Source organism: Diospyros lotus, chromosome 8, assembly GCF_014633365.1.
Source record: "Diospyros lotus cultivar Yz01 chromosome 8, ASM1463336v1, whole genome shotgun sequence".
Taxonomy (NCBI): domain Eukaryota; kingdom Viridiplantae; phylum Streptophyta; class Magnoliopsida; order Ericales; family Ebenaceae; genus Diospyros; species Diospyros lotus.
Genome location: NC_068345.1, coordinates 10,324,238 through 10,346,298, shown reverse-complemented (window position 1 = coordinate 10,346,298; position 22,061 = coordinate 10,324,238). Strand labels below are relative to the sequence as shown.

Genomic DNA, 22,061 nt, shown 5'->3' with positions numbered 1-22,061 from the left:
AAAATGGGCATTTTATTTAGTATAAAATTAAATGTGGTGCTAAGCTGGGTGGTTGAGTGTGCAAGTATTTTGTGTTTTTTTAAATTAAATAGGAGTGAAATGGTTAAATGACCAAAATAGGTTTAATAAGAGTATTAGTAATGAGAATAGGAAAAGGGCAAACGTGGAATTTAAAGGTTGTACATGTGAGCCTTTATTCCAAATTAGTTTTGGATTTCATTTCTCATTCCAAATTAGTTTTGGATTTCAAATCTCATTCCAATTTAATTTTAGATTTCAAATCTCATTCCAATTTAGTTTTGGATGGGATTTCAAGTCCATGGCTATATATATTCTTCTTCCTTTCATTTTCTCCTACACTTTCTTCTTTGATTCTTTTCTACTTCTTATTGGATTGGAGCTACAAGTTGGGGTAGATTTTCTCAGCATTTGGGCAAGCTCTTTTATTTGGTTGCTCTTCATAAAGGCAAGTTTTTCTCTTTTTCTGACAAGTTACTTCATGTTCCTTCTATCTTGCAAGCTTTTAAATACTCTATTGCCCTTGCTCCAACGATGTCTTAATTTTTTTAGTTTGGGTTAAGTAAACCCTTGGTTGTGGAAGGGTTGACTTGTAAATGGCCTATGTGGTTATTATGGTAACTATTTCATGGTTCTCATTTACATATATTGAATTTCAAATAGGGTTTTGTATCACCCTATCTTCCTTTGGGGAATGATGCTCCATTTGGTAGGATTGAGGACATGCAAGGGGTTGATGTTGCCTTGCATGGGTTTTGCTTTCTTGGAAATGTTGTTACGAGTAGTCGTGTGTGAGTTATACATGATAAGTCTATGCCAATATACATGGTTGTGATGATGCATGAAGCATGTGCATGAAAAGGGTTTTAAAATGTCTAAAGGTTTCATGATGCGCACGGCGAACGGGGTCCGGAAGATATATCCGCAGATAGAGCTTTAGCTTAGAGAAGGACTTTGGTCACATGGTAACGGTTTAAAAGATTGCATATGAGCACGAATGCATATTTTATCTTATTATCATTTAGAATGATGTGAAGAGGTGTGGCATGAGTGCTTTAACTGTTATTCATGATTCTTATTGTTTCTTGATACCCATAATTCTCATACTCACTTTCTTTCAGTTATACTTATTGGTCCTTGTGGCTCATATTTGTTTACATCATTCCAGGTAAGGATAAGGCCAAAGAGGTGGGCGTGTCAAGTGAAGTTTACACTACAACAAAAACTGGCATTAACGACCAAAAATTAGCGACAACATTAGTTTTGGTCGTTAATGTAGTACTATTAACGACTAAATATAAATCCCGTCGTTATAAGATAACTTTTAACGACAGGAAAAATAAGTTGTCGTTAATCAATCATTTTCCCGTCGTTATTGGCTAAAATTTTTAATTCTAACTATAAAATAAAAAAAATATTAAAATTTAAGTACTACTTATAATAATTAATTTATTATAATTATTATAATAATACAATATATCAAACTAATTAATTTATTATAATTATTAGATTTATAATATAATTATATTTTTAAATAAATATTAATTTGATACAATAATTTAAATTATTTTATTACCATATTTTAGATTAATAATTTAAATTATTATTTTATTAGTTATTATAATCATAAATTATTTTATTTTTATCAATTAAATAATTAATAATATTATTTGTATAAATGATTTGATTTTTATTTAACAAATTAATATTTTAAAAAAAAAAAAAAAGAGAAAAAAATGTGGACGGGATTACTCCCGCCGTGTATATCTCTCCCTCTCTTTTCTCTCCCTCTCCCTTTCCCCTTCTTCCCCAAATCATCAAATCCCTAACTCCTCTCTCTCTCTCTCTCTCTCTCTCTGTGAAGTACTCCCACTGCCCATCGATTCGCCGCGCCTCCTGTCGTAGCCACTGCCACTGCCTCCGCCTCCGCCTCCGGTTGCCACCACTGCCAAATCCACCTTCGCCTTCGCTGCCTCAAATAAGGTATATATATATATATATTGTGTGTGTATATGTAGTCTGCGTGTATATATATTATGTGTGTGTATATGTATTATGTGTGTATATATGTATATATGTTTTCTGTGTGTATGTCTATGGATTCTGTGTGTATATATATATATTTATTTGATACTTTGAAACTTCGATTCGACTGATCGTGTGGCGCTAAAGCTATATAATCTTGTATAATGTGTGTATGTATGTATATTACAGTGATTGCATATGCTCGATCCTGCTTCTTTCCTTCCTAATTTGACTATTTAGAGCAAGCTTCTGATGTTAAAAAAACAGAGGAATGTATTGTTATAAAACCAAAAGATTCACTTGCTTCTAATGTTAATTGTTACAACGTACTTATGAAACCAAAAGAAGAAAAAAGCAAGCCACAGCATCTAAATTAAACAAAAATTAACCTTAATTTGTTCTTAATTTTAGTTTTATTAATGTCATTATTAATGAATGGTGTCTATAATTTGAGTGTGAAATATAAGAATTAACTCAAGAAAAAATAAATTATAAAAGGTGTTCTGGTCAAATGACCAAAATACATGAGGTATATACAATTAATTTATCTTTTTTTTTTGTTAAATATAATTTTCAGTTTTTATTTTCGAAATGTTAAAAAAACAATATGGTTATCGAAAGTAATATCTAGTTTTATATTTTAACAAATAAATAAAAATTGACAAAAAGACTTTATAAGTACTCTTTATTGGGCTTCTTATGGATTAAGTTTCCTTCAAAATGGGCTTATATTTGGGTCATTATATAACCTAGCCTAGCCTTTTATCAATAATGAACATGAATTCATTGAACAATAATGCTTAAAAGCGTTAAGATTGTCATAATCATAAGTAGATTGTTTATGTATTACAATAATAATAAGGTGCTTTATAGGTGGATGGGTGTTTAATTTAATAGGATAGAGACATAAAATGTTGTTCATATATATTTATGAACATATATGAACATTTTAACTAATTCGCAGAGGGTAAAATTGAATATATATTTTCATATATGAACATTTTTGTTAGTATATATATTTTTTCATATATATATATTTTTGTTAGTATATATTTCAATTACGCCTCTCATTTTACATACTACTTTATAGTAGTATGTAAAAGATACACGTATGGTAGTATTGAGTGTTAATTGACCCAGATGTCCTTACTTGAAAGGATAATTTTGAATGTTGAAAAAAACATTTATTTGTAAAATGAGTAAGCGCCATTACTCACCAATTAGGTTATATTAGGGAAGGTCAATTTATGACTTTTTATTATTGTTCAACTAGTATATGAATTCCAGAATATTCTTAAACAATTAATGTCAATATTATTAATCTCTTTCTTCTTAAATTTGAGATTTTTAGGAAAACACTCTTATTATCCAAAACAGAAAAAAATAGATAGAAAATAAAAAAAAAAAATGTTGGTTTATTTGTGGATGTGGAGTCCTAGTTATCTTTTAGGGTTGTAAAATTGATGCTTTAATTAAAAAGCACATTTTTAATTTTAATTGGTGTAAGTAATTACTTTATCAGTAGGCATTATTATGGGGGCGGGAGGGGTGTTACTATTAGTCCATTAGGAGACATGAAATCACCCAAATGATTTATTTATTCTCCCAAGCCTAATCATGCTCCAATTTTAGAGCTCTCCACCTCCTCAACAAATTTACAGTGATTGACTTTTACATGCTCAAAAAGTTTAAGTTACATTATAATTTTCACACACACACAAGCTTTTAATTGATTCAACAAGCTTTGAATTGTTCAAGTAATAAGTTGGCCTAAACTTTTGTTTACTTGCTTTTAAAGTTTAGTTTTCTAAAAGTTCATACAAGTCTAAAGTCCAACTCTGATAATGAGAAGCTAAATTTTGTTATGAATAGCCAACTTTATTTCTTAAGGCTTATTAGCTAAATGATATTATTGTTATATTGTTTAGGTGAAGTACAAGATTGTCATTCTTTTATGAGATAATGGCACCTAGTAAGGAGTGGATGAATCTTGTCAATGATCGACTTAATGAAGCTTATCAAATAGGGGTACAAAAGTTTCTAGATTATGCTTTAAAGAAGTTGGGTGCCAAAAATAAGATTCGGTGCCCATGCACAAAATGTTGCAATACTGATCTTGGAACTCGTGAGTCTATTGAGGCACATCTAATGATACATGGAATATCTGAAGGGTATACATTTTGGTATCATCATGGTGAACTAAGCAATGAGCCTCAATCTGAGTCTGAGGATGAAGAAAATGAGATCTTACAATATGATACTAGTGCTCTAGATGATAGTGATGATGAGATCCAACAATTCATAAATGATTTGTACCCTCAGTTTAAAGGATTAGATGAAAATAATGAAGATGTTGAATTTCCAAATACCCAAAATTTGCCTGAAATGGAGCCGAATAATGGAGCCAAACAGTTTTACAAGTTGATAGATGACCTTGAGCAACCAATATATCCTGGTTCACTAGTTTCAAGATTATCTGCAATTCTTAAATTGTTGCATATCAAGAGTCTTGGTCATTGGAGTAATAAGTCATTTACTATGTTGTTGCAATTGTTAAAAGAATTCTTACCTGAAGGGTCTTTCTTACCAGACTCATACTATAATGCGAAAAAGGTATTGCATGACATTGGTTTGTCTTATGAAAAGTATGACTCTTGTGTGAATGATTGCATGTTGTATTGGAAGACCGACAATGGATGTGACTGTTGCAAGGTATGTGGTGCTTCTCGATGGAAGAAAGATTATCGTAGTGGAGAATTTAAGATGAAAACAAATGGTAAGAAAATACCAGTAAAAACTCTACGTTACTTTCCATTAAAGCCACGACTTCAGAGGTTGTTTATGTCTTCCAAGACAACCTCTTCTATGAGATGGCATTTTGATAAAAGAGTAGATGATGGAGTGATAAGACACCTAGCTGATTCAATGGCGTGGAAGGATTTTGATAAAGTCCATCCAAATTTTGCCTCAGAACCTCGTAATGTTAGACTTGGTCTTGCTAGTGATGGCTTTCAACCTTTTTCTAATTCAAGAACACCGTATAGTATATGGCCAGTAGTGCTTATTCCGTATAAAGTGGAGCCTTGGGTTTGCATGACCTTTTGTCAATGCTTATCCCAGGACCAGATGGACCAGGGGATGCAATTGATACTTACCTCCAACCTTTGATAGATGAATTAAAGGAGTTGTGGGAATTGGGTGTCGAAACCTTTGATGTGTCAACACGTCAAAATTTTATGATGCATGCAGCTTTGATGTGGACGATCAAAATTTTATGATGCATGCAGCTTTTATCTGGATGGAGTACAAAAGGAAAATTAGCATGTCCTTGTTGTAACAAGAATACTTTTTCGACAAGGCTTACTAACGGTGGGAAACAATGTTATATGGGTCATCGACGTTATTTGCCTATGAATCACAAATGGAGAAATAATAGGGTTTCTTTTGATGGTACAAGGGAAAGAGGGGTCGCTCCAAACTTACTTTCTGGTGTAGATGTTCTAAAGCAAGTGCAAGACCTTGAAGGGATTACTTTAACTAAATCTCGTCAATTGAAGACCAAGATAAATCATGAAAATAGGGGAGATAATTGGAACAAAAAAAGTATATTCTTTAAGCTTCCATATTGGAGTACACTTTTGCTACGACATAATTTGGATGTGATGCACATTGAGAAGAATATATGTGATAACATTCTTGCAACTATCATGAATGTTAAGGGAAAGACTAAGGACAATTTAAAGTCTCGGCTTGACTTAAAATCAATGGGCATACGACCAGAGCTACACCCAATCGTACAAGGAGACAAAGTTTTTTTACCACCTGCAAGTTATGTTTTGTCTCCAAAGGAAAAGGATGCATTCCTTATATTTTTAAAAAAATTAAGGGTTCCTGATGGATTTTCATCCAACATATCTCAATGTGTTAACCTCAAAGACCACAAAATTATCGGTTTGAAGAGCCATGATTGTCATGTTCTTATTCAGCATATACTTCCTATTGCATTACGTGGCATCGTTCCTAATGATTTATGCGAGGCACTCACTGAATTGTCTTTGTTTTTCAAGATATTGAGTGGTAAGGCATTAAGGGTAAAAGAAATAGAGCAAATTGAATCTCAAATTTTTGTCACTCTCTGCAAGTTGGAAATGATCTTTCCACCATCTTTTTTTAATGTAATGGAGCACTTGCCGATACATTTGCCAAATGAGGTTAAGGTCGGTGGGCCCATACAGTATCGATGGATGTACCCCATGGAGAGATATTTGTATAATTTGAAATCGTTTGTTCGTAACAAAACACAACCAGAAGGCTCAATTGCTGAAGGATACATTGCTAGTGAGTGCATGATGCTTTGTTCAAGGTACTTGCATAGCATGGAGACAAAGTTTAACAGGCTGGATAGAAATTACGAGGGTGATGTGCACAATGGAGGTTCACTTGTGTTCAACCAATGTGGGAGACTTTTGGGAGCTGGAATTACCCGTGATCTAGAAAACAATGAGTGGATTGAAGCACATATATATATTCTAAGGAATTGCAGCAAAGTTCAGCCATTTATTGAGTAAGATCCAACTTTAATCTTAATGTCACTTTCTTTTAATTTTGTTATACTCAATAATAACTATTTTATATCTACAGAGAGTATTCTAGAATTCAATCAGTCACAGCCTTACAACTATCCAAGCAAGAGTGGAATATAAATTTTACTAAATGGTTCAAGTTTAGGGTAAGTGTATTGTGATTCTTTTTATGCTTTATTTTAGTATATGTGAATTCACTTAAAATAATTGATTTGTAGGTTGCAAGATTACATAGTCAAGATCGAAGCAACATAGATGAGAGCATGTTGTCATTGTCCCGTGGGCCATTAAAAAATGTGGCATTTTACAATGGTTACATTGTCAATGGGTATAGGTTTCACGTGGAACACTATGATAAAAAATTAACGACACAAAATAGTGGAGTAGTTGTACTTGGTGATGTGGGAAATGGGAAGGATGAAATAGACTACTATGGCATTTTGACCGAAGTAATTGAGTTACAATATCTTGATAACAATAGAGTAGTACTATTTCGATGCAAATGGTTTGATGTTCATGATACAAATAAAGGCATCAAGGTCGATAAATATGGATTCGTATCTATTAACCCATGTCGATTTTTGAAAGGTAATGATCACTTTGTATTAGCCAATCAAGTGTCCCAAGTATTTTATATGGATGACAACTACATCAAAGGATGGCATGTAGTTACAAAAACACAACCTCGTGATTTATATACTTTCCCATTTCAAAAGGATGATGACATTGATGATGCAAATCAAACATTTGAAATCAGTCCTCAAAATGCATCAATCCCACCTGAATTTCAAGCTTCCACCTCAATGGATATGGGTGATAATGTGCATTGGACAAGGAAAGACATGGGCCCAATGGTCGTTAACACAACTATTTATTCAAAGAAAAGAAAGGAAAGAAACTAAGGTATTAAATTTTATCTCTTTTGCATTTACTTTTATATGTGCATGCATATATTACGCATACCTAGTTTTTTATTATGCATGCATGTTTATTTTGTTATATGTTACTAATTTATTTTGGTTGTGCTTTGTAGTAATATGAAAGAGACAAAGGATAAGGAAGGCTCAAAGACTGGTAAACATGTCTTCATACCTCCAGGTACTTTACTTAGAGGAAAGGTAAGGGGTTTGTCAACTTCAAGGCCAACATGTTCTTCTAATAGAGGATCAAAAGTCTCAATCGAAAAGAAAAATGAAAAAGGAGCTAGTAAAAGTTCGCAACGTTTTGTTTTTGAGGCAACAAAGGGGTTGGTGTTGGGGAACCCAGGTTTGTATTATTGTATGCTTTTTGGCCCTTGAATTTGTTCAATTAATAGCATTTTTTTTTTTATCTAAGCAAAGAGTTTTGTGATAGGTAACATGTTGCTGCACAATTTGCTTTTCTACTTTGAGAATAGCAAAATAGAATTAGAAAAAGAAGTTGACCCAGACAAGTACACTTACTTGGACATGCTAGAGACATGCTCAAAACAGCTAGATATATATACTGTTGGGATGCACATCATGTATGGGGATGAGATGCGGGTTACATGTGATGCTGATTTGCTTCAAATGTTTCAAGGAAGTCATAATGAAATGAATATTCATATCTTTGTGTACGAGGATAAGTCAACACGCCCAGTTTCCTTCAAGTTACCAAAACATATCGAAGGATCAGGTTTGGAGATATTACTTCTTAGTTGATTTTAGATCTTTGAAGATATTATTAGGTCCTTAAATTTTGTTTTTTCTTGCTTCACATAAAAAGAAATAGGATATTATTAGTTTGTATTAGGCGCACATGTTTGAAATTGTTTTCTTCTTAAGTATTTAATTTTACTAATTAATTGAATGATTATAGGCCATTTAAGATATTTATTTGGAATCCATTAGGTTTTTTTATTTTGTTTTTTGTTGCTTCACAGGAAAAGAAATGGGAGATCATGGTCATGATGATTTAGTTAGTATTCGATGCGCAGGTTTGAAATTGGTTTCCTTTGAAACTTTAATTCTATTTTTTAATTGAATGATTCTAGATCTATTAAGTTTTTAATTTTTATTTTTTGTTGCTTCACAGAAAAAGAAATAGAAAATCAAAGTCATGATGGTTTAGGCCGTATTGAACGCACTGGTTTGATATTATTTTCTTCTTAAATTTTTAATGTTATTCTTAATTGAATGATTCTAAATTTCCTAAGATATTTATTTAGAACTTAATAAGTTTGGTTTTGGTATTTGTTGCTTCATAGGGAAAGAAAGACAAAATCAGTCAACTAATGATTTCCAATGTCTTCCAGACAATACACTAATTAATAAAACTGCACCACAGCCTAATGAAGTCGAACCGCATCCACATCAATCACCAATAAAAAAGAAAGGACGAGTGGAAAATGATGGTATTTATTTATCATAATTTTGGTATTTATACACATTAATACATAATTATGTAACTTTAACAAATTTATGTCAGACAAACGGAGAAGAGTTCGAGGAATGAACAAGAACAAAAGAGTTGTAGCTCTGAAAAATGATGACCGACTAGAAGTAACTTTCTACAAAAATCGAGCTGTTGGACCTAATCATGAGGCTTTTTCAAGACACTTGGGACGGATTGTTCGTGATTTTAATATTTGTTCTGTTAGAGTTCATAGTTGGAAGGAAATTGGAGAACAAGAGAAGAGCCACATGTGGGCTGTAATTAAGGTAAATAAAAATTAGTTGATATATATATTTTCAATTTTGGTTATTAATTTGTTCAACTTTTCTTTGTAGGAGAAGTTTAAAAATGATAATATGGAGGATCACCGTAAAGATGCACTTTGTCACATGCGTTCCTTGTGAAATAATTGGAGGTCCTTATTGAATAGAAAATATATCAAATCGTACAATAGTGTACAAGACATTCTAAAGAAAAAACCCATTGAGATCCAAGATCAAGAAGATTGGGAATGGCTTGTCAAAAATCATTTTCAAGCTTCATCCTTCAAGGTAAACAGTCTTGATTTTCTTTGGTAATTCTACTTCTAGTTTTTTAAGGAGTAGCATTTCTATCTCATTGATATACTTTATGTTGTTATTAAATTCTCTAAATTTGGATAGGAAAAAAGTGAAAGAAATTCGAAAAATAGAAAGCAGCCACGCATGCCCCATAGGACCGGAAGCAAACCAATGCGAGAGATTGCATACCAAATGGTACTATAACATATACCTTTAACAATTTTCTTACTTTATACATATCAATAGTTTGTTAGATAGTGGTTACTCTAAACTTTTCATTTTATTTAGGGAGGCAAAAATGGTCATGAACCCAATTTAGCAGAAATGTGGTTTTCAACTAGGAAGAAAGGTGAGAAGTTGGTGGAGCCGAAAGAACAAGAAACATATGTAAGTTAAATAGTTAATGACACTTGTTTTAATTTTCTTGTTCAATTTTTCACACCCAATTGTATTTAATGTGTATTAAATTATACCATGAACATGTTTTGTAGGATCAACTAGTTCAAACCATCCAATCGAATCCTGAAATGTCAAATCTTGAAATTATTGAGACTTGTTTTGGCCCCCAAGTCAAGAATCATGTTCTTTTGTATGGTGGCGGGGTGAGACCTAAAGAATTAAAACTTGCATCTTCAAGCAAGAATGAACTGGAAGAAGAGAACAAGATGCTTAAAGACCGGGTGAAAGCTCTAGAAGATGCATTTAAAGAATTTATGCAATTTAGGAGTCAAGATCAACCTTCTACATCTCAATCTATTGAGGTAATATATAATTCTGTTTATCCCCCAACTTTTTTTTAGATTTTTGCAAGTATAGCTTCTGTTGTTGACTTATCGGGCTTGAAATTAAATTAGTGGAGTATAAATCTTTATCTTCCTTTTTAAACTAAGAAAAATTTAGAATTGCCATGAATGAAAAAAATGGGTGGTTGCATAAAGTAGAAAACCAGAAGCAGCAAATTTCTAACATATGCATAAAGTAGAATGCACATTTGACATATATATAGTTATTTGACATACATGCATAAAGTAGAAAACCATACTTTATGCATAAAGTAGATGGGAACTATATGCATAAAGTAGAAAAACCAAAAGCAGCGTAAAGACAACAGAATTGCACATTTAACATACATATAGTTATTCACACAGAGAATAGGAAAATGCCATCTTCATGAAGAAGGCTTCACTTGTAGAATTCAAAGACGATAAGACATATTGGAATGGCTCACCATCATGGAATTTTAGATGCTCATAAGCTCGATTTGGTTCAGGGAAAGAAGTACATAATATTGTTCACGGTGTGTTCTTTGAGGTTGGTAGCTATAGATTTTGCTACTGCATGTTCCAAATTATTTTGGAGTAGTAAACCATTGAATGAAATATGTTTCAAATTACAAATTGTGATTTTTGACGTGCATGGCCAAGTTTACGACATTGTTGAGTTTATCTTGAATTTGTGGATTGGGGGCGTTAATGACCCAGTCCAATATAAAGGAGAATTACAATTTCTCTACCCTAATCCAATTTAGAAGAGGATGGGAGAGAGTGTGAGCACATATTCAAGAACTGGGGATGCATTATATTATAAGCTTAGTTTATTGACATAATAAAATTTATTGGTCATCTCTAGCTTGTAGAAGTAGGCATCAAGCAAAAACACATTAAATTTGCTTTTCTTAATAAATTTGATTTTTTTTTTTCTTGTAGGATTGTGATTGGATTTATTTTTTGCTTAGTAAGATTCAATATTGCTGGTAGGAGTAAACATCAGATTTGCTCTCTGAAACCAGATTTGTCAGGGACTGGGTTTTGTTTTGTCACTACATGCGCGTGTGAAATGCCCGTTTTGGGTAAGCCTGAAACCAGGTGGGCGTTCGTTAATTGCCCATTTGTTTTTGGCAACAGGTCCATTGAATTTAACCCCCTTCTCATTGCGTGGCCAGTGGGCAGTGGGAATGCCCCCACTGCCTTCTTTTCAGAATTACTTTTGTTTTTGTCTACAGTTTCTATATGCAAGGATATATACACTCTAGGTATGCATGTCTGTGGTAGAGTTTGTTTTTTTTTTATATATATATTTCATTTATATAAAGTACATTTTTTTTTTTTATTAAAGTTAGCAGCCAAATTAAGCACTCTCAATAGAACCTATTTGTATTTAACGATTTTTAGTTAACTATAGTTCAAAATTAAAATTAGATGCTATTAGTTAAAAAAAAATTAAAAATTCAATCTAAAATTAAAACAATCACAAAAGTTTAGGTTTGATTTTAAAGAAAATTGCTCTTATTTACTTTGCTGGCTGTGGCCTATTTTATTGATCTTTTCTTTGCCGGATGCATCCTGTTTGGAACCTTTTTATGCATATGTAAATTATTTCAAAAAGACAATGAGCCACGATAGCAATGGTGTTGTTACTCCTTTTTTACTAGAAAGTCATTGGTTCAAGTTGTGGAAATAGCATTAAAAAAAAAGTTGTGTGAAAATTAATGACTCTTGCAAAATGAGGAGCGTGCATGGTGAAATGGGAATGCCTCCCCCTTTAATTTTATTTATTTGTAAAGTATCTCTCTCTCTCTCTCACACACACACACACACACAGATAAGCTGCCTTTCATTTTGTCTTTCGAAGGGTGGTGGGTTTGATGAAATAAAGTGCTCCGTTCTCACAATGTACGACACATTTATTAATTGATTTTGTGTTGTATTGCTGCTGGATTGAACAAGCTTTGCACTGGTTCTGTTGATTGTGGAATATAGGACTATAATAATTTTTGTTAATTTGCCAGAATATGTGTTGAATACATATGTATCATAATATATATTATATTTATTTTTTATTATTTTATGTTGGGTCATAGGACTACATTTTAGTAGATAAAGAGATGTGAGAAGATATGGTGATGGATAAAGATAATTCACAAATTAGAATTCATATAGGTGGCTCCATTCTATAGAACTAAGGTTTGGTGTTTTTGTTAATTTACATTTCAATCTACTCTATATTTAAGGGTTTCTATGTTTTGGTACATTTTAGTGATTGTATGTTATATAGTTTGTGATGGAGACATTTTGAGATTTGTTAATTCTATTTCTAACATTTTATAAAGAAAACATGAACACTTATTTGATTCTAATTTAATGCTTTATTTCTTGTTTTTGTAGGTCAGTGAGGCAACAAGACTCTAAAGGAAACAACTGCTATTTTGGAGTACATGAACAGTTTTATGATTATATATAGTGTTTTGTTGTACATTTTTGAATAGTATATATGATTGTTAAAATGTTACTTTTAATTGAATATCTTTTTTGGTGTAAATTTTTGAATAGTATATACAATTGTCAAAGTGTTATTTTTAGTTGAACATATTCTTTGGTGTAATTTGTTGGCAATTAACACTTATATATACTACTTTTGGTGTGTAAATGGTAATGGATAATGATTATTTTGTGTTATTTGAATGACATGTTTAATTTTATGAGTTTTATTTCAATTTGATATGAATAATGATATATAGGTTTGGTGGTTTATATCAAAACATGATATTTTTGTCATTGATGACTAGTAATTGTTTTCATATATACTATTAAAAAAATTAAAATTTTAAAACTTAAAAAAAAAAAAATTTAACGATAGGAATCATATCGTCGCTGATTGTTCATATTATTAACGAGAGGAAATATTGTCGTTATTGGTTTGTGCTTTGATAACTAAAAGTTATTTTTAACGACAGGAATTATACGGTCGTTAATTGTTTAGACTATTAACGACGGGAAATATTGTTGTTATTGGGTTATAATTTGGTAGTTAATAATTATTTTTAACGACGGGAATCATACGGTCGCTAATACAATTAACGACGGGTTTATTATTCCCGTCGTTAAAGACTTTTATCCTCGGAGGCAATAACGACGACTGACGACAGGAAAATTCCCGTCGTTATAACTTTTTAACGACTGAAAATCAACTTTTAATGACTGATTTTTCCCGTCGTTAAAACCCGTTTTTGTTGTAGTGTTAAGCCGTGGGGTAGAAATGTGTACAAAGTTGTCTCAACTAAAAGGTCATTGGGGGTGTTTGGTGATGTAATATACTAGGTTATATTTTGTAGGGCCTAGGTTGTACCCCTGGCTGGTTATGGTAGGTAAGTTAACCCAATGTATATATGACTATGAGTGCTGATGTATGAATATGGCTTTTGTTGTTATTAGTAAGGAATATGTTTGATGCTTCTATTTGAGTCTTGCACATGTGACATCCTTACTGATGCTCCCTCTTGGATTTCTCAATTATGGGGTCTTCGGTGATGGGGATGTTATAAATATTAGAGCTTGTCTAAAAGAGAAACTGAGGGAATTTTAGGGACATTACATATTAGACATGTTCCAAAATTAAAGAGAAATCTTATTTCTCTTTGGGAATTAGACATAAATGGTTATTCTTATGAAAGAGATGGTTGAGTTCTCAAGGTTACAAAAGGATCTGTGATCTGCATGAAAGCCACATTATAGAATGGTATATATATTCTGCAAGCCACTATATTAACTAGAGAAGCAGTAATGGTAGAAAAAAAAAAAAAAGCATTCTTACAATCAAGGTTATAGTATTTTGCTGTTGTTACCCGACCCTCCCTTCCTCCCAACTTCTCCTTCCATTCCCTTAATTTTCTCTTGCTACTTATAGGCATTTTCATACCTTGGAGCCAAGCAACTCACGCATCCCCAAAGGCCATTATTTAACCTCCCTTTAACCCTCGTAATTAAGCTTACATAGTCCCAATTAGCTGGCCACTTCTCATCCACAAGTACTCTACTTAATCAACCATTATTATCCCAATATATTTGACTAAAATTGGATGGAAGGGAGCTGGACGCGTGGATGTTGGAGGCAGCCACTTGGCTGCTTAATTTGGCGCCTAAACGGCGCCGTTTTGGTGCCTTGAATCTGCTGTAAAATTCCAGCATTTTCTCAAAAAAATCAGCCACCTTCTCCTTGCACGCTGCTGCCCAGAGGATTGATCACAAGACCTGCCGGATCCCCACGGCCAGCTGCTTTCTTGCTCTTATTGTGCACCACATTAAATTTAAGTTATTATATTAATCTGCCTCACTTTAAGAAGTAATTTCCAGCGCTTTGCGTGACACATCGTCCTGGGTGAGGTTGAACTTCTTGAGAAGATCAACGTTGTTGAAGACTTGGCACAGGCATTGGAATAGGCGGCGAGCATCTCCATGAGCGGCGGCCAACAGGTGGTCGGCGACGGTGACGACGACGAGGGAGGTGGGTGTAAATAGAGTTGGCAAGGCAATAGCTTCTGGATGCACGATATCGAGTCGTCAGTGAGGCTTTCACCGACCAGATCCAAGAGGTTCCAGTAGAACCCCATCGAAACCCACAAAGAGATCAACAGAAACAATGGTACAATCAACTTCGAATCCATTTCTTCAATGTCCTTCTTCTCTTTTCTATGAGACAAAAACTAAACAAGAGTTGAGATCAGAGACACTACATATATATATTATTTATATCGAGATCGAGAGAGAAATAAGAGGAACACAAAAGACAGGGTTTTGTTGTTCTTGTTATTGTTCATTCTTGGATAAGAGAAGAGGGAGATGAGAAGATCATTTGTGAAAAATGGTGGCTATATTTAAAATTATATTTACAAAAAAATTTATATTTTTTTAATTTATACTTTATTTCACATTTTGATTTCTTACTTTTCTAAAAAAATATCATTTTTTCATTTTCGTTTCATATCGAAAACATTTTTAATTTTCGTTTCTGTGCAACTAATTAGCCCAAAAGTGATCTTTGGGAGAGTTTCCATAGAACTATTGTATTGAAAAGGTTTCTCAAACTTCTTTTTGAACTTTTTTCTCTTGAACTTATCTTGAACTTAGCTCACTTTGTTTGAAGCAATAAAAATGAAAATTTTGAAATTCCCACCATAAAAAAATCATAACAAAGTAATATTTATACATACCTAATTAGTTACCCATTAAACTATTAGGATCCAAAATTAAGGACATGACCAAGACAACCACTAAATAAAAGGCTTAATACATATTTTAGTCCATGGACTAATCAAAAAAATGACTTTAAGAATATCAACTAAATTGTGCTCACTATTCATCTCTAGACAAAATAACTTTATACACTTTTAGTTCCTACCTTAACCGACGTTAACTGAAACGTTAACTTTGTCTCGTCAAGCTATCACGTTACTCATAATATTCACGTTTATTGTCCATATTTTTATTAAAAAATATAATAATAACAATGTCTCCACAGTTGGGCTCCCCGACCACGGCCATGGGGAGGCTGGGTTTCTCGACCCAACCGTGACTAGGATCGAGAACCTAGCGATCGGGCAGCTGGCTGGGTTTAGGGTCCCTGACTCCCAATCATTCCGAGGCGACCAGCAATGCCTGAATCAACGACAGGTGTAGAGGCAAAAAGGGTCCAGAACGAGAAGAGAGGGAGAAAGGGAAAAAGGGCTCCCTATGGCCGCCGGCAGCCTGGCTGTGTGTGTGTAGATTTTTTTTTTTTTATAAAAATATGGACAGTATACGTGAATATTATGAGTGATGTGATAGTGACATGACAGCATAAGGAGGCAAAGTTAACATCGATTAAGGTATGGATTAAAAGTGTATAAAATTATTTTGTCTAGAGATGAATAATGAACACAATTTAGTTGATATCCTTAAAGTCATTTTTTTGATTAGTACAGGGACTAAAAAATGCATTAAGCCATGGTGACGTAGCAGTACTAAGGAGTGACATGGCAGCGTGACGAGGCAAAGTTAACGTCTCAGTTAACGTTGGTTAAGTTAAGGACTAAAAGTGTATAAAATTATTTTGTCTAGAAATGAATAGTGAGCACAATTTAGTTGACATCCTTAAAGTCATTTTTTTTATTAGTCCAAGAACTAAAATATGCATTAAACCCTAAATAAAACTAAGACCCCATAAAAGTGTTGTAATTCATAAATCTCAAAACATGGAATCCATGATTAAGACCAATACTTAAACGAAACTAACAAATGGGATCACTGTCTTAAGTTGGGACAATGGCATCAGCCACGTAAACTTAACACACACGCACACATATATTGTCCAAATATCAATGTTATTAACATTATAATATTGAACCAGAATAAGAATAATCTCTGTACAAAATAATCGATGAATGAATCAGTATCTACAAAGTATCAAATACCCTAATTTCGTGCATTTGGTGTTGTATCTAGAAGTGTATTGTGTCTATAAGTCATCGTATATATCGTCTCGCAAATAATCAATCGTGTCACACAATAATCACAACATTACTAAAGTTTGAATTTACGGATCTGAAAAATGTTAAATGGATGAGGTAAAGACATAAGTCAAATTCATGAGTTGTCTAGATTTGTCAAACCTGGCTGGCTGGCTGGCTGTCTGGCTTTAGGTAATCTAGATCTGGATCAGCTTGATGGACTAATGGATACTCCAGATGCATTGAACATGGCGTCGCAATGAAGCCTTCACTCTGCTGTCTCGTACTGATCTCCCTCACGTTCATTTCATCATTGGAGAATAATCTATCTTCACACGGATTCATCGCCTTATTTGCAAATCCAAACCTTCTTCATCTTCTTGAAGCTTTCCAAGGTAGCCAATGACCTCTTTCTCTCTCCCTCTCCCTTCACCTCTCTTTCCCCATCATTTCTCTAAAACCCTTATGATCGATGATTCAATAGGTAGGCCTTGTCAAATCTGCCATCACCATTGCCGGTCGACGAAGGGGACAAAAGGGAAGAAGCCTCACTATATTATGCATCACCACCCTAAAGCGAATTGGTCCAAATCAAGGTCATTTATAGCCCTACGATGCAATAGTACTTGACAACATGCAACATAAACAATCATATGTAATTTATAAAAAAATAAAAAAATCATATGTATTAGAATCAGTTTCCACACTAGAAGAAAAAGGCATTTCTCCCACGGATCTTTTAACAGCAGTTTTGATAATCATCCCTATTGACAACATTTTTTTTTTTTGGACAAATTTTGTAAATCATTGCCAGAAGAAACTGTTGATTTGTAAATTTATTTCTAAAGATCTCCATGATTCATCAACAACTAAGAAGTGGTTGATGACTATCTCCAACTTGGTTAGTAAACAATCATGGAGAAATTAGGTAGATATTTGGTTAGTGAATAATTATAATGTTTGGTTACTGGACAATTATGATGTTTGATTAGTAAATTTGTTTAAAATTATGTGGTTGTGGTTGATTTCAAAAACCTATAAATAAACATTCATCTCTTGTGTTATATCATCAATTGGAGAAGCAAAACAATTAAAAAGTATATAACTACTCCTTGAGTGTTTTTATTGTGCTTGAGTGTCTTTGAGTTATTTTGAGTGTTTTTTGTTTTTAATTCTCAACAAAGTGGTATCAGAGAGAGGCTATTGAAAGGAAATGTGTCACATAGCATATCAAATCGTAGCTCTCGACAAGACGAATGCAACGCCACTAGAATCACCCGAATTGGAGTTCCGACAAGCCATCAGGAGCCTTTAGAAGTTTGCTGCCACAAAAGTGAGTTAACTCATTGAGTTGGAGTCGAGTTAGCCGAGTTGGAGCTGAGTTGACTGAACCATGAAGCCCATTGACCGAGCTAACAAATCGAGTTGACCAAGTTGTTGGACTCGTTGATTGGACCATTGACCTGGAAGATTGACTTTGACTCTTTTGACCAAGTAAGTTGATTTTGACCCGGAGACACTCTTAAGGTTTTTTAGCATTTTATACTCATTGTATTAAGAGATATGGCTAGTGGTATGGTTTCCTTTCAAGTTCCAACACTCAAAAATGATAACTATGATAACTGGAGTATCAAGATGAAGGCTCTTTTGGGTGCACATGATGTCTGGGAAGTCATAGAGAAAGGTTATGGTGAACCAGAGAATGAGGCTACTCTAACCACAACCCAAAAGAAAAGTTTGAAAGACTAGCGAAAGAGAGACAAGAAAGCTTTATTCCTCATCTATCAAGCATTATAGATGATGATGGCTTTGAGAAGATTTCGAGTTCAAGCTCTACTAAGGAAGCGTGGGAGAAGCTACAAACCTCTCACAAAGGATCCGCACAAGTAAAGAAGGTTCATCTCCAAACATTAAGAGGTGAATTTGGATCTCTACAAATGAAAGAATCCGAGTCTATTTCTGACTACTTCACAAGAGTGTTGACCATTTCCAATCAATTGAAAAGAAATGGTGAAAAGTTGGAAGATATTAGAATAATTGAAAATATACTCTGCTCATTGGATCCCAAATTTAAACTCATCGTTGTAACGATTGAAGAAGCTAAAAATTGCAGACATGACAATCGAGCAACTCCAAGGATCATTGCAAGCTTATGAAGAAAAGCATAAGAAGAAGCAAGGGATCACCGAACAACTCCTTAAGATGCAACTCAAGGAGAAAAAAGAAATCCAAGGCTACGATAGAAATCAACGTGGTCGAGGAAAAGGCCGAGTCTGAGGACAAGGTAGAGGTTGCGATCGTAGACAAGGTTGGAATAACCACAACAATAATTCCAACAACAACTACGAGAAAAGAGAAAGCTCAACAAGAGGTTGTGGAAGAGGCAATACAAACTCGAGGTATGATTTATCTCAAGTTCAATGTTACAATTGTAAAAAATTTGGCCACTGCGTTGCAGATTGTTGGAGTCCCAATAACAAAGTCACAAAAAAGGCTAACTATGTGGAAACAAAGACCAAAGAAGATAGAATGGTATTATTTGCACACAAAGACAATGATGAAAATCAAGAAGCTACATGGTATATTGACACCGGTGCGAGTAACCACATGTGTGGAAAAGAAGCATGTTCGTAAAGCTCAACAAAGGAGTAAGTGGTAATGTCTCATTTGGAGATAACTCAAAAATACCTATGAAAGGAAAAGGTAACATCCTTTTTCATACTAAAGATGGAAGTCATCAAATGATTTCAAGTGTCTACTATGTACCCAATATGAAAAGCAACATTTTAAGCTTGGGTCAACTCTTAGAGAAAGGCTATGATATTTACTCGAAAGATTATAGTCTTTTTATAAGAGATGACAAAGGAAATTTAATAACCAAGGTGAAAATGTCGAAGAATGGATTATTTCCTTTGTTCAAAACGATGTTGCAAGATGCCTCAAAGCATGTCACAAAGATGCATCATGGCTATGGCATCTCCGATTTGGGCACCTTAACTTTGGAGGTCTTGAGCTACTAACCAAGAAGAACATGGTGAAGGGACTACCACACATACAACATCTAGATCAACTCTACGAATAATGTTTACTTGGGAAACAATACATGAAGAGTTTTCCAAAATAGACAGAATCAAGAGCCAAGAAACCACTTGAGCTTATTCATACCAATGTGTGCGGTCCTATCAAGCCAAGTTCCCTTAGTAAAAATAAGTACTTTCTTCTTTTCATAGATGATTATTCAAGAAAAACATGGGTTTATTTCTTGAAGAAGAAATTATAAGTCTTTAAGGTTTTCAAAAAGTTTAAAGCTACAGTGGAAAAAGAAAGTGACTACAATATTAAAGACATGAGATTGGATCGAGGAGGAGAATTTACTTCGAAAGAGTTCCAGGAGTTCTATGAAGCAAATGGAATCAGACATCCTTTAACCATTTCGAGATCCTCTCAACAAAACGGTGTTGTAGAAAGGAAGAACAAAACTATTCTTGACATGGAACAAAGCATGCTTAAAAGAAAAGGATTGCCAAAGGAACTCTGGGCAAAAGTTGTAGCTTGTGCAATGTACTTATCTAACCAATCTCCAACAAGAAATGTCTGGGGAAAGGCATCGAGTGGAAGAAAGCTTGGAGTATCTCATCTATAAGTCTTTGGAAGCATTACATACACACATGTACCAAACGAGGCAAAGTTAAAACTTGACGATAAAAGTGAGAAACTTATCTCCATCAACTATGATACACATTCAAAAGGTTACAAGCTTTACAATCTGAGAAATGGGAAGGTAGTCGTTAGTCGAGATGTGCAATTTGATGAAGAAAGCACTTGGGATTGGAGTACCCTAAAAGAAAACTACAATTTTTTTCCTCATTTTGAAGAACAGCAATAATCATCAACAGAGCAAACAGCAGGAGGTCTATAATGCCCCGTTTTTTAAATATACGACAATGCTTAATATAAGCTAATATCGTACATGGGCATTATGGAAATCCTTATTAATGGAAGCATAGGATCGAACACAAAACGCTAAATAGCTATATAACTAGGATTTCCACTATATAGTTGTGAAACATAAATCCTCAAATTTTAACAAATAACCTCTAGTATCAACACAGCTTCCTTATATAACGTCCATAATGCATCATTCGAGATATGTACATATTGATACAAGTACAACCGTGGTATACAACCTCATAGCAACAAAAACCCATAATAGTAGCCTCTTTTGTTACAACGTCAAATTCCAAGAAATGATAGAAAAAACCCAACGATTTACAATAGCTTTTTATACAAAATCTGTAATACACGAACAATAGAAGGTAAGCTAAGCTTTGATCATCTCTTTATCTTTTCTCTTACTTGACTCCGCAGTACCTGCCACATTTGATATACTTGGGACGTTGAACATCTCAGGGGTATGAAACACCCAAGTTCATGCATGCAAAAACAATATGCAACAAGCAAAAATAAGAAGAAATCTCCCTTTGTCTCCATCATCCCCGCTGGTCATCACGTCAAACTCCAGCCCCACACTCATGGGTACATGATCACTCCTCAGCCCCACACTCATGGGCACGATCATCATGATGACCCCCACATAAAGCCATGAGATGTCAAAACGTGTGCAAAATAGAAAAAACATGCACAGAACAAGGGAAACATGATATGTAAGCCAAAAACCACATATATTAAACTAAGAATGACCAAGATGAAGCAAGAACTATGTAGGAACCACTCCTTGACTGTTTACCTTTCGGGTATACTGTTCACACTTGTCGGTTTAGGTTTTCTGTAGAAAACACGTATTTTCATAAACCAAACCTCAAATATTTTTACATAGAGTTGTAGAACATAAATTAAGTAATTTTTCTAGAAATTTATAGGGGGAGAGGGCCCACAAGCACCTTCACGCAACGTTGGAAAGTTAGTCACGCACCTATACGCACAGCCCCTTCTGGCGTGTGTACTACACACGTCGTTTCTTCTCCAACAAAGGCGATTCTGCTGCTCGATTTTTTTTGCCTATTTCTCCCTCATTTTGACTCTAATTTGACCCCTGTTTGTTCCTACGACTCCATCTCTCTCCCCTCTACCAAAATATAAACTTAGATTGGACTTACCTCACTATTTTGTGGCGATTTGGGCCTAAACTCTGGCTAAGCTTCGAAAACTCCAACGAAGCCCGTTCTTCCTCGTTTCTCC

At 34.0% G+C, this 22,061-nt stretch overlaps 1 protein-coding gene across 1 annotated transcript; it reads left to right on the top strand.

The window, feature by feature from the left end:
- Positions 1–9,492: 9,492 nt before the first annotated feature.
- LOC127808511 (uncharacterized) lies at positions 9,493–12,789 on the top strand. Its single transcript, XM_052347086.1, has 5 exons — positions 9,493–9,592; positions 9,704–9,796; positions 9,890–9,988; positions 10,093–10,362; positions 12,766–12,789. The coding sequence occupies exons 2-5, from the start codon at positions 9,746–9,748 to the stop codon at positions 12,787–12,789; spliced, it is 444 nt and encodes a 147-aa protein (XP_052203046.1). The 5' UTR covers positions 9,493–9,592; positions 9,704–9,745.
- Positions 12,790–22,061: the final 9,272 nt, after the last annotated feature.